Here is a 13,153-nt window from a genome sequence, read left to right as displayed (position 1 = left end):
GAATGATATAAGAAAACACAATGTTGCATTATACATGCATGGCGACTATTGAAACAAACTTATGCAGTCACCGAGCGGCTAAATCGGGGAAACGTGTACCTGCCAGTCAAGAATTCACTGTTCCGGGATACTGTGTTTTGTTTATTTTATCAAAGTTAAAAAACGTTTAATTAGCAGCATCTCATAGCATTGCGTTTGCTATAGCGTGCGGTCAGCAAAGTTGGACTTCCCCCGTTAACCCCATCTCGGTCATAAAACCTGCAGGTGAACAGCTGACTTTACTACTGACTGACTGACTGACGTAGCGCCAACACCATGTGACCAACACCATGTGACCTCTTTGTGAATGGCGTGACCAATGATTCAATTCAAAACCATAACAACCCATTAAGCCATCTATACCTGTCACCAACAATAAATTTAACCCCTACTTTATATTTCATCTGTTTTGCGTGGTGAAAATAGACGATCTACAAGCACATCCAGGGATTCAAGCAAAAAAAAATCTCACAACTGAAAACTGATTTGTGACAACAGCGTGAAAGGAGTCCTCCACACTAGCGCGGCGTTTCCTAAACAATGAGCACAATATGTAGAATTATGGTGCTTTATCATTCTAAACCTATGCTTTTGCTGTTCTACACAAAGACAACCATTTGAGGAAATTGCAGATCGAGGCTTTAACCTTTGCTTTTATGAAATATCCGAGACCATTAGGGTTTTTATGGAAGATGCACTTTAATCCATGCATGTTGCATAGTGCATGGATCAGCTTTCACACTGCGCTAAAAGGCGACAAGTTTTGCTTTCCACATGCCCAAAATAGGGACACCAGGTTGAAAGTGTTTAAAAAATAAACTTTTACCAGAATAAGGGGGGGGGGGGGGTGTTCTGGTTCACAGAAGCAAAGTCTAACAATAACAAGAAAATAACAATGTTATCACAAGGAAAGGAGAGATTACCTATCTGGCTTGTATTTTAGATAATCTTTCCAGTGAGAAAATGCCATCAAAAGCCATCAAGAAAGTCAACAAAAGAATACGATTTTTGGGCAGGATCTCCTGGGTCAGTAGGAACACACTGGAGCATTCATCTAATGTTTTTTTTTTTCTTTTCTGCTTTTTTTTGCCTTTGCCTTTATTGATAGGATAGTAAGTTGACAGGAAATGGGGAGAGAGATGGGGAGTGACATGCAGCAAAGGCCGTCGGGATCGGGACTCGAAACTGTGACGCGCTGTCAGGCTACTTTTGGCCTCAAAACTACAGACCTCTCAAAACAAACTACTCAGACTACTACTAGACCTCACACCTAGGACTCACCTAATCCCTGCTCATTACGCTAGGGTGGGATGGCTCAAGGTAGAGGACAGAGTACAGCAACTTGCAATGGGCCTGTATTTTCAAGATACTCGCGGGACCAATGCCCAGATTCGGCACAAACATGGGGATGAATTAATTCTACTGTTATGCCACCAGAATGTGGAATGCCTTACCACCAGCCATCCAAATGTGCGACTCCCTACCCTCCTTCAAAACCGCCATAAAAGAGCACCTGTCTGCAATTTTCAACTGGACCTAGACAAGTCTTCTAGCTTGTCACCAGAAATTACCCCCCCCCCCCCCTCCACTTCTGTAAATATACATTTATTGCTTCTAGTATTGACGATTTATTGTATAGTATTGTATGTCTTTATATGTCTTGATGAATCGAATACATAGGACCACAATGGAAACAAGCCCCCAGGGCTTTTTGTGTTATCCTTTTAGCATTATTGTATAACTGTACCACTGAACTTTTTGCAAACTGTTAAGTGTTCAATCAATCAATCAATCAATCAATCAATCAATCAAAACATGTTATTTGGCATGAATTATTAAGCCCTAGGCCTAGAGCAGTGGTTTTCAAAGTGGCGTCCACAGACCCCCAGGGGTCCCCAGCTACATTTGTTAATATAGCATCAAAACACAAATCTTGTATGGGGGTCCCTGGCACAAAACACATATCCATTTGGGGCAAAACTGTAAAAAAAATAATAATAATAATAATAAACCGTTAAAATAACCATCTCTGTCGAATAATGGCTGTAGTTAATCATTTACCTTGCTGGTGAATGACACAAACAGTAGCCCCTCCACGTCGTCTAGTTCTGGTTGTGTAGGGTACGGCCGCAGCTGGCTGGCGGCTGCAGCGGGCTTGACGGCTGCAGCGGGCTTGGCTACCGCAGGTTTGGCTTTCCCCCACCCCCTTGGTCCGTGGTAGGTCCCCCATCGCCGGTAAGCCCTCTTCCGTCTCTTGGGGCGTTCGGGGGATTCGGGCGACAACTCAGGGGTGCTGGTGGGCTTAGGAGCTATCCTGGTGTACCGTCTCTTGGGGCGTTCGAAGAGAAGTGGCCCCCCACACTGGACCGGTTCCAGAGGAAAGGGCCGATGGGGTGTTGATGTCAGCGGGGGGTCCGCACTGAGCTGTTCAGGAACAGGGGTCAGCTGGGCTCTCAGGTACTGGAGACAGTCGGTGTCATCACTGTGGTCAACATCTATATCAGGATCGCTCTCCTCAGACACTCTACTCTTCTTGGCTTGCGTTTCAGCCTCTTCCTCCTCCTCCTCCTCTTCCTCACCAGAGAATGAAGCAGAGCTGGCATGCTTCATCTGCACACTGTGGAACAGAGGATGACAAACACAATGAAATGGAAATCCAGCCGATGAATCGATTCTGAACACAAGCAGCGCAGTAGAATCCTGAGTGTACAAATGGGCCCAAAATGGTTCAAGTTAACATATTTGTGGAAATTAACTCTTAAGATTTTACAGTGAAGTCATTAGCTTGGATTGTGCAGAATGTTAGTGCTGTGAGTTTTTCTTTAACTGTAGCGTACCTATTCTGGGGAGAACATTCAGTGAACATAGCTGAATTGTTTTTTTTCCCTACTGTTTATGTTTTGACATCTGAGTGTCCGGGACGTAAATGAAACACACGCATGTGCGCGTCCGTGTCCGTGTGAACTGTTCGAGTGAAACCGAATGGAACCGACAGTGCAGCCGACAAAAATGGAACAAGCCGCCATTGTTTTCTGTGGGCAGTTTTTACCTTTGGTTTTAAAACGCTCTCAAACTTCTTTTTTTGAGGCACGGAATTTACTTTTAAGATATCGTTTGGATAGAATTTAGTTGTTTAACTTCATATATGTGGTCACTTTATCATGACAGAGCCTATTAAAAAATAAAAATTCAGAGAACCGGCAGGGGCGGGCAGTGACACGTATGTATCCGAATAAAGCAACCTATTTTCGGCATGGCCCCTTCTAAAGTCCCCCTGCGTCATATTGGCTGGAGATGGGGAAAAGGAGCTGCACATTGGCTGAAGGGGGTTGAACTGCTGATTGGCTGAAGGGGTTGTCAGTCAACGGTACTAACAGTTTGACGACATTTTTTTTCTTTTTTTGATCTCTGAACTTGCCTAGAATCCCTTTAAGCAATATTTCATATCATATGTCCTATAACCTATGTTGTGTAAAAATAGTGAAAATCGCCGATCTACAAGCCCTCAACGTGTTGCAATGAGTTTATAGAACTGCCATTATTGCTATACTATATAGATTTTTTCACTTATTTTATTTATCGATTAAATCGATTAGTTTGATTAACTGCTGCACCCCTAATTGTAAAATAATGTACAATGTACACATCCATATCTTATGCACAAGTCTCTTGATATTTGTACAGTAGGATAAGACACACCATGTGAGCAAACAAGAAGTCAGCTAATCAAATATGAACCCACAAAGCATTCCCACATACCCATGATGCTCTTCACTTCCAGCACCGGGGCTGAAGGTTGTCAGATCTAGGGACTGGTCATCCTCTCTGCCCACGGGGAGAGCCTCTGACGTGGGCTTGCTGAGGCCAAATGATTGCATGGCCTCCCGGAAGCCCTTGGCGAATGGATTATGACTAATTTTCAGCTGCGTGATCCTGAGGTTTTGATAGGTCGTCACAGAGTAGAACTCTGTCTGTGGAAAGGTGAAGGTCAGGCTCTCTGGTCCTTGGATGACAGGTTGGTCGACTGTGGGACCCGTCCCTTCGGGGACGGGTATCACGTGCAGCCTGGGAATGTAGCGTTGCATAGAATTTAGGATTATGTGTCCGGCGTCCGCGTCGCCAGGGCTGTTGGTCAGTTTGAGCTTGTGGAAGGACACCAGGCCGCTCATCCACTGTGCCCCCGTGCCGGGAGAGTTGTGGTGACCAAAAGCCCGGACTAAACTGTTACTGTTGGCAAGGTTCTCAGACAGTCCGGCGGCCTCCCAATGCCATTTCTTGCCAGTAAAGCGATGGCGGAACTGGTCGACCGGGGATATGGACAAGACTAGGGAGTAGTGGCGTGTGGGCTCCAAGCCAGACAGGCGGTATCGGCAGCAGGGGAACATGCGGCGGCCTTGCTTGGTGACGATCATCTCAGTCCCGCAGCGGTAAAACTCCTTCCATATCCTGTCGTTATCCAGAGTCACAGAGATTCCTTTGAAGGCTAAAGTAGAGGACAGGCTGTTCTCCGACACAGCAACCGGTGCCTCTGTGTTTTCAGACCCGGTAGACTGAGGCTCCGATGGCACGGTCTCCGCATTAACCTGGTTCATCTCCACACTCGCTAGGGAGTCTGAAGCTGACGCCATGTCCATGGTAGTAGGGCTGGTGTCTATAACCCCATTGGTGAGCGTTGGCATGGTTGTGGCAGGTTTGGCCGGGCTAGCTTCAGCAGGCGACAACAGAGGCGGGCTACAGCTGCGATTGGCCATGGACGCAGCTTGGTTCTCAATCGCATTTTCACTGGAGGCGGTGGGCTTCAAGGCGACTGGCAGGGGGACAGAGACTGAGGGGGGGACCACTTCCAGGGGATTCTCTGCCATGTCCTCTACAGACACACCCCCGCAGTCCATCTGTGGGCGTGAATGTACAGCGTCCACTGTGGAGGTTCAGGATCTCCGCTACGATCGCCTTCTCTCCCTCTGCTAACTCTGCTCCTTCCACTTCATTTACAATCTGAGAAAGAAGTGGTGAGAAAGATTTATCTAAAGTGCTCAATTTCTGGTGGCTTACATGTGATTTCGTTTTTCCTGAAAGTTTAGTGTTACAAATATACAAAATATAAACCATAAAGTAATTCCAGTCTAAGATTATTGCCAGCTGTCAAATTAAAACATTAACTTGCATTATCAAACTATACTGTTACTCGCAAGAAGACGATTACGTAGAACTGAGTAATCACAGCCTGATGCTTTGTATCCATTTTCATTTTAAATAGACACAATGTTTAAACAATGAATGTACATCCATTATCCACCTCACACAGCAAAAAAAAGATAATTGACATTTCTCTTAATTCGTAATTCCAACATCATCTAATTCCCCAACAGCGACCTGCGTGCTTAATGCTTCCTGTCACCAATTCTCACGTGGTGCTCTCTCCTTTTATTTTATTACATCTACATTTAAAAGGCATGGTTTGGACCAGCTTCAATGGCCTTTTGAACCCCATTCTGGCCAAACCATAGTTTCAACTTTGAAAAAGCCATAGATCAACTTTGTGGTGCAAATGACTTGGCTTAACTTTGACAGCCCTGGCAGCTGATATGAAAAGATTGCTATCAATACACGGCTTTACTGGAGATCCATCCAGTCACATTCAAGATATATTATATATCTATATTATATAGATATATTAATCTTATAGTAGGGCACTGATAAAGAACAGCAATGAAGGATAGTGTTTTCTGATAGAAGAAAAACTCTTCTGATCACACCTAACAGGTGGGTTGTGTGTGTGTGTGTGTGTGTGTGTGTGTGTGTGTGTGTGTGTGTATATATATATATATATATTTCTTCTCAACATTGTAACTGAGATGTTGTGTCTTTGATGATAATTATCAGTGTAATGAAATGAAATGTTGTAATAACACATTATGAATGACATACTTCTGTATTGGGCATTCTTCCCCACTTGTCTCCATTTTTGTCCTTGCACAAATGACCTTGTCTTGATTAAATATCTGGCTTTTTTTTTTTACTGCAACAAGCTTGAACTAAGCATAGCCATGTCGAAGGTATGATTGGCCTGATGTTATTCTTTTGTTCTGTGGGGCCTTCTATATAATTGTGTTTATTATTACACGTGTGTGTGTGTGTGTGTGTGTGTGTGTGTGTGTGTGTGTGTGTGTGTGTGTGTGTGTGTGTGTGTGTGTGTGTGTGTGTGTGTGTGTGTGTGTGTGTGTGTGTGTGTTAAGTGTGCGTGTGTTACGTGTGCGCACACACACGTAATTGTTCTTATGTATGTAATATAACTTGTGTGTTTTATGATGCACTGGTATGACCAAAGTGTATGTATTTACAGTAAAACTGCATCTCTGTATGTATTATAATTATAACTAAGTCTGAAGAAGAGCATTCACTTGTAACATCACTGGTGTGGATGTACCAATAAGTTGCACATAAGGGAGCTACAGTGTGCAGACATCCTTTCATGTTCTCATTGCGTCTTCTATTTGTCAAACACCTGCTTTAAATGGTATTTGGATATGCATGACTACTATGCATCGTTTGTGACGCACACCGAGCCCATCCTACTATGCACTGGAAGTGAGACGCTAAATCAAATTTGGGACTACAGCAGGGTCACTGTGGAAGGAAAAAAATGTGGCAGGTGTGCAAAGTTTCCATTTTTAGATTTAGAAGCAAAACAGAAAATGGCACAAACAAATCCGCAAAATAGAAAATGGCACAAACAAAACAGAAAATAAAGTGCACCCGTTTTATTCCCACTATCAAGAGTCCAGAGCTCTAAAGAAGACAAAGTGTCAATCAGTTCAAACCGCTTTGGTCCGATTGGGTGTATGGAAAAAGCACAGCATCTATAGGGCTTGCTAACGGAGCCGAGACTCTGCTTGTTATGTTTGTATCTGCGCCCTACAAATGATGGTTACACTAGGCGACCACTAATATGGCCTGCCCTACACCCAGGCCAGGGCCAGCATTGTTTTAACTTAATAAACTAATTAAGAAGGGGAAGAGCTAATGGAACTTATTTGCACAGTTTGAGTCATTTTATTTTATATTTAATATTTGGTATGCCTGAGATTTGTCACAGGACCAGAATAAAATGTTCAGGAGGCTTTCGGAAACATTGTCCCTCTATAAATATGCAATGGTTGTAAAACAGATTGCATATTAGTTTGCAATATATTGCGATGTTATGCATAAAACTGATGTCGTTTAGCTGCAGTTCACAAAATGTATTCATACAATATGTCCATCTATATGTGGTCTCAATATGAATTAGGTGTGTCACGATACGCCTAATCCATGATTCGATTTTCGATTCGATTTTCGATACGATATATATTTTTAAAACGTCCTTTTTTTCAGCTTTGAGGGCTATATGATTATTAATTTAGGCTATTGTCTTGATTTGTAAAGAAAAACACATGTTTCTCAATAAGTCCCTTTTATTTGAATAATATCAAATGAGAATAACAAAAATGTTATTTGGCTACGTGCTCTTAAACTTCTTAAAAGTATGTTCACATTGTTTGAACAGGTAAGAGCTTTAACAAACAAGAAATGTGAATAATAAGCTACGCCAGGGGGTCTTCAACAGGGGGTCCGGGACCCCTAGGGGGTCTGCCAAATCTTTGTGTGATATGATTTATTTTTTTACCTTAACCCCATCCCTTTTCTGAGGTGAACTTTAGCCAAAAATATTTTTGGCAAAGAGGTATAGGTGTAGAGGGGCAAAGAGATGACCAAGTAAACAAAAAAAGTTTCATCTGAAGCGCAATTTTATACAATATAGAGGGGGCCCCTGCTTCATCTCTCTCTCAACTAGGCCCTAGGGTCCTTGGGCTGAAAACGTTGAAGACCCCTGAGCTAAGCCATACGCGTGTGGAGCATAATCGACAAACAGTAGCCGTTTTGTCAACAACGCGTCGGGTGCCATCATAATTTACTGGGAAGCCAAAATATTGCCAGACTTTTGACTTAAAGGAAGCGGGAGGGTTTTCCAATTCTTCCGTTTGTGTATTATCATCATTACCATCGCTGGCTTCAGCAGTGGCCATGGTGAAATGTAAAGTACAGACGCAACGTTACAGTTGTCTCTCTCTGTCTCCTCCAAACTCCTCTGTGGTGTGTGTGGGTTTGTCCTGTCGTCTTTTTTTTCCTCCCCCGTCGTAAGCACGCATGCGCGATGCACGGAAAAACAATAACAACGGCTAGAGCATGGCTTGCGGACGTGCAATCGGATGTGCGCATGCGCGGGAGTATTTTTTTACCCCTTGAATCGCGATACGGCTTTTGTTTTCGATACACTGTATCGAACGTCATTTTCTGTACATTTTCGGTAAGTATCGAGTATCGTGACACCCTTAATATGAATGTACAGGAACGGTAACCAAGATGAATAGTCATTATGTAAAAGGCCACATCCAATAATCACAAACGATTTTCACACACTGACTAAACTACACTGACATCACTAGCTACCCTTCCACAGCTCTAATGTCCAACAGATACTCAGCCAGTGTGTTTAGTGTAGCACCAACTCTGAGGCAACACAGAGCACAGCTGAGCGCTAGTACTGCAGGTGTCCATGTTTGTCTGCTGCTGACATGTGAACGAACATCAGTGACTGACAACCTTTTCTTGAGAACAACCAAGGAAATTCGGTGACCAAGGGGAACATAGCTGCTGTTATTTCTCCTTACAGTCCTTGTGAACAAACTAATACTTGACTCTGGAATCGGTTACATGACAGCCGACCTGGCAATTGGGGAGAAATTGATTGGTTGCAATGGTGCCATTTGTATATTTAAATGTTCCTTGACATAGCCCTAAATGGTGGTATGACCCTCATAAACAGGCACACTTTAAAGTCCTGATAGTTCATTCAACCCAGAGTGTACAAACGTACACACCATATGAAGAACTCTCTGGTGGAGTTATAACCATGTCAATGATAAGTCATGTCCTCACTAGTCACAAAAACAACACAAGATGGCAATAATATGAGGGTCATTTTGAAATCGTGGATCAAACACCCTCCCACCTAACAGGGCTTGACATTAATGGTTGCCTGGTTGCCCTTGGCAACCAGACTGAGTCAATTGGCAACCATTTTGTGACCTCTAGTTGCCCATTGTGGCAACCACCTGTTCAGTATTCTTTATGTGTTAATACATAACCATAGGCCGTATGGACAGCGTCACACCAATGGTTTCTACAGACCGTAAATGAAGCCTATTTTGCAGCGATTGTAAATCCGCCATCTTTCTATATCCGGTCGATATTCAGTCCGAAATGCGGCCGGAAATTAATGCTATTGGCTGAAACCGCAGCAAGGGCGGGTCTTCACTCAGTAGGACCAGTAGAAACCCTAGAAACATACCCTACTTTATCATTCATTTTAAAATAAATGGGACCATAGTTTACCAACATGCATATCATGGTGATTGAAATAAGACTTTAAACTAGCGACTGGAAGCATTTAGTATTTATGACAATGTTTATTAAGGTAATAAAATCAAGTGTAAAGTTCGTCCAAAAACCCATCCGCTTGAATTGAACCTAATTGCTTCTGCAACCAGCAGGGGTGAAACAGCGAGACTACAGGCCATTCATATGAACTGTCACACTTCCTATACCTTCCGGATGCAGCCCTTGTACATAACAGATAAAAACCTACAAAACTTGAAAATCTTAAAAGAAAACATTTTACTTGGTTGTGTCTGTATAAAGTTACTACTGCATTAAACATTCACTTTCCACGCACGTGAAGCCAGGCTGTTGCAAAAGAAAAACCTGCCTGATATTGGTAATGGTTGAGAGTTTCATGGGGTATGAGGGCATGTAAATGCTAATTGATTCATTCATTAATTAAAAAGAAATCTGCATGTCTTCCATTGATAATACCACCAGGGATAGCTGGTTGTCTCCATCGATGTTTGTAAATACATTGAGAGGGAGTTATTTGTGTATAAAGGTTTGTCCATCGATGTTTGTAAATACATTGAGGGAGTTATTTATTTATGTTGTATAAAAGGTTTGTCCATCGATGTTTGTAAATACATTGAAAGGGAGTCATTTATATATTTATGTATAAAGTTTGGATTAGCCCCTCTCGAGGTTAAATATAGTGCTATATGTTATGATGCTGCAATTTATATTGTGAAAATTTAAAAAGCAGAGCGCACCATCAAAAGGAACATAGCATTTATAAACCACAAAATAAGAGTACATTTGCACACAAGAATTATACCACTGCAACTGAAGAAAGTAAATATAACAAAAAAATGTTATATAGAATTCCATTTAAAAAAATCCAGTGCCGTCACTTTATAGCACCCATTTAATCCAATCTGTGGTCAAGAAATGTAACATTACACTCCCACATCCACAAGGTAAATCTACCTGTCTGTCCCACCTCTTTCATGCCAGTGGGGGATGATGAGTGCAAATGGCCATTGACAGACCACTGACTGCAGACTGAGGCACGGACCTAACCCGAATCGTATACAAACAATGAATACACATGACAATCACACACACAGAAGCTGCACTAATTAAACCCTCCAAAAAATCCATCACTTGTCCTGTGCAGCCTAACCCAACCAGCCTATACAGACAGGGTCGTCGAAATTCAACCTATGCTGTAATGCTGCTCTCGTGTGCCTCTGGTGAACAACTGATGAATGATTGTCACACCGGGGCCGTCTGTGACCCAACAAAAAAAGGTGTTAATGCGACTCGTGCATGCACTGCTCACTGTGTGATCAACACTAATTCCAGCCGGCTATTTCACTCTTAAAATAAATGCCATCGATGGCATCCAAGTTGTTTGACAACACCTCTGGATCTCCACAACACACACCGTGTGTCCTGTGTGAGGCCCCACCACCACCACCAGGCACCACAACACCACTCAGCAAGTTGGGGGAAAAAGTTGCTCTTTCAAAATAACACCCTTACCTTTTCTATGCCGTGCCGAATGCAGTTGCAGTGCTCGACGATCGCGGTTTATTTAGGATCGGGGATAATAAACTCATCCAATAACTGTTGCGCGTCCTCGTCGTGCGTGGCTCGATCGTCGCGACACAACAGAAAGGCCCTGGCTGATCGGAGGATTCTTCGAGCGTAAACATTAATTCTCTAATGGAGGCCGGAGCCACGCCAGTCGTCGCTCGATGCGAGAGAGAGGAGGCAGCGAGAGGCGAGCATGTGCACCAGTGTTGCCAGGTTTCGCGAGAGGAACAAGCAACCCGGGTCTATGAAGACAAGCCCAAAAGAAGCGAGCCCTTTAAAACATACGTTGGATTTGGAAATAGCCGATCTACGAGTTCACAACTCGTTGCAATGCGACGCGTTGTGAACTTGTAGATCTGCTATTTTCCCCAAAAAATCTTTAAGACAATTTGAAAGACGTGGAATATTTTTGGAAACATTTTAACAACACACATCTTGTATAGGAGGGTCCCTGGCTGGCATAGCATATTTTCAGATGGGGGTCCGCATATTAATGGTACATATTAATTTGGGGGTCCTCCACATGAAAATGTTGGGAGAAACACTAGTTTAAACAACATTTAGGAAACAAGCCCAAATACGCAACAACTACACTTTAGAAACAAGCCCAAAAAATAAACGCAACCCGCAAGTAACTAACCAATAATATACAAGCAACTTTACAGGAAAAACAAGCCCAAAGTCGCTTATAATTAGCGGACATGGCAACCCTGCATGTGCACGAGACCGGAGCAACCACCAGGGCGACCCGAAGAGCGCGTGCACGCGACAACCAACCAGCCCTTTTCAATGGCGCGTGATTCCCGGGAAAAGCGCGAGGAAACGCGGGAGAGTCACAGTCCATCCCGCGAGCATTTTTTTTCTCCCCACACCTCCTCCTTCTCCCCCCACCTCCTCCTCCGGGGTGTCTCGTGCAATACATAAATAAATAACACACAAAAAAACTTCACACCTCTCTTATAAGTCCGTGTAGAAAATATTAGCCAGACTTCTTCCCTCTTTCTTACTTTCTGATCCTCAGTGAGGAGCTCCTCTGTTCTGTTGTGTTTCTTCTGTCTTGTGTGTGTGTGTAGTGTGTGCACTTCTTCTTCTACTGCTCTTGTTCCACCTTTTCGATCATCCACGTTCTTTCTCTCACCCCCTCTGAACCGCACACACGCGCGTGACACACACACACAAACACACATCCTCAGCGTGACGTAATAACGCCATGGCTGCAGCCAATGTGCACGCTCCTCTCCTTTACCGGTCACTTTTTCATGGTGCATTCGGGATTCGGCTCGATACCAGTGTTGCCAAGTCAGCTTATTTACCGCAACTTTTGGCTTGTTTTTTTCTAACCTGCATGACTCGCAGGTTTCGTTTTTTTTTCTAACAAGCCAGCATGTCTTTGATGTATATACTATAATTCCCTGTAGTTTTGGGGAGGCACATTGAGTGACAGAATCGGTCTGGTGTGTACTTATTAAGCCCCTGGCTCAAGTATGTGTGTAATGTTATAATAAATAACCAAAACATAAATTATTATAGACCTACATAGTAATTATAATGATACATGCATCTAATCTTTTTTTAATAGAAATATATGGCCATATTTTGAGCTTGTTTTGGCTTGTTTTCTGAGGTGCGATGTGGCTTATTTCTCTAGCAAGATTTGGCTTGTTTTTGGAGTTGGATTGGCGTATTTCTCTCACGAGACTTGGCAACACTGGTCGATACCCCTCCTCGTCCTCCTAACTACTAGCTACATGACAATAACACCGACCTCCATATATATAATAATATATATAATAAATACATACAAAGTTCTGTTGCTCTTATAATGTGTAGGGCGGTCGGTGCGGGGTGCACGTGGTGCACAATAGTCCGCGTGCGCACACACACGCAGTTTTAATTCCATAATGCTTATCAATAAACCAGCTGCTCATCAATATGGCTCCTGTGACCCCATCAACGTCCGTTTGAGTCATGATTCGGCACAATGTGATACAACCGACGTATGGCTGAATTATCGACACATTCATTATTTAATAAACTTAAACTCACATAAACTGGTGTTAAGGCAAATAAAAGTGTTTTAGTGGAGACT

At 43.1% G+C, this 13,153-nt stretch overlaps 1 protein-coding gene across 3 annotated transcripts in view; it reads right to left on the bottom strand.

Annotated features, from left to right (window-relative positions):
* mgab (MAX dimerization protein MGA b) overlaps nucleotides 1–12,153 on the bottom strand; it is a 29,675-nt gene extending 17,522 nt beyond the window's left edge. The window contains exons 1-3 of one of the 3 annotated variants that reach the window (XM_084082443.1): nucleotides 12,072–12,153; nucleotides 3,799–5,034; nucleotides 2,101–2,656 (exon numbers count right to left, since the gene is read on the bottom strand). In XM_084082443.1, coding sequence (XP_083938569.1) covers nucleotides 2,101–2,656; nucleotides 3,799–4,931 — 1,689 coding nt within the window. In that variant the 5' untranslated portion in view covers nucleotides 4,932–5,034; nucleotides 12,072–12,153. Of the gene's footprint in view, nucleotides 1–2,100; nucleotides 2,657–3,798; nucleotides 5,035–11,010; nucleotides 11,217–12,016 lie in introns of those variants that run through there. The other 2 variants (XM_084082442.1, XM_084082441.1) reach the window with 2 other exon arrangements.
* Nucleotides 12,154–13,153: the final 1,000 nt, after the last annotated feature.

The sequence above is a fragment of the Gymnoscopelus microlampas genome (assembly GCF_963454915.1).
Source record: "Gymnoscopelus microlampas genome assembly, chromosome: 16".
NCBI classification, from domain to species: Eukaryota; Metazoa; Chordata; class Actinopteri; order Myctophiformes; family Myctophidae; genus Gymnoscopelus; species Gymnoscopelus microlampas.
The sequence above is the reverse complement of the archived record's forward strand: the minus strand, read 5'-3'. Positions and strand labels throughout refer to the sequence as shown.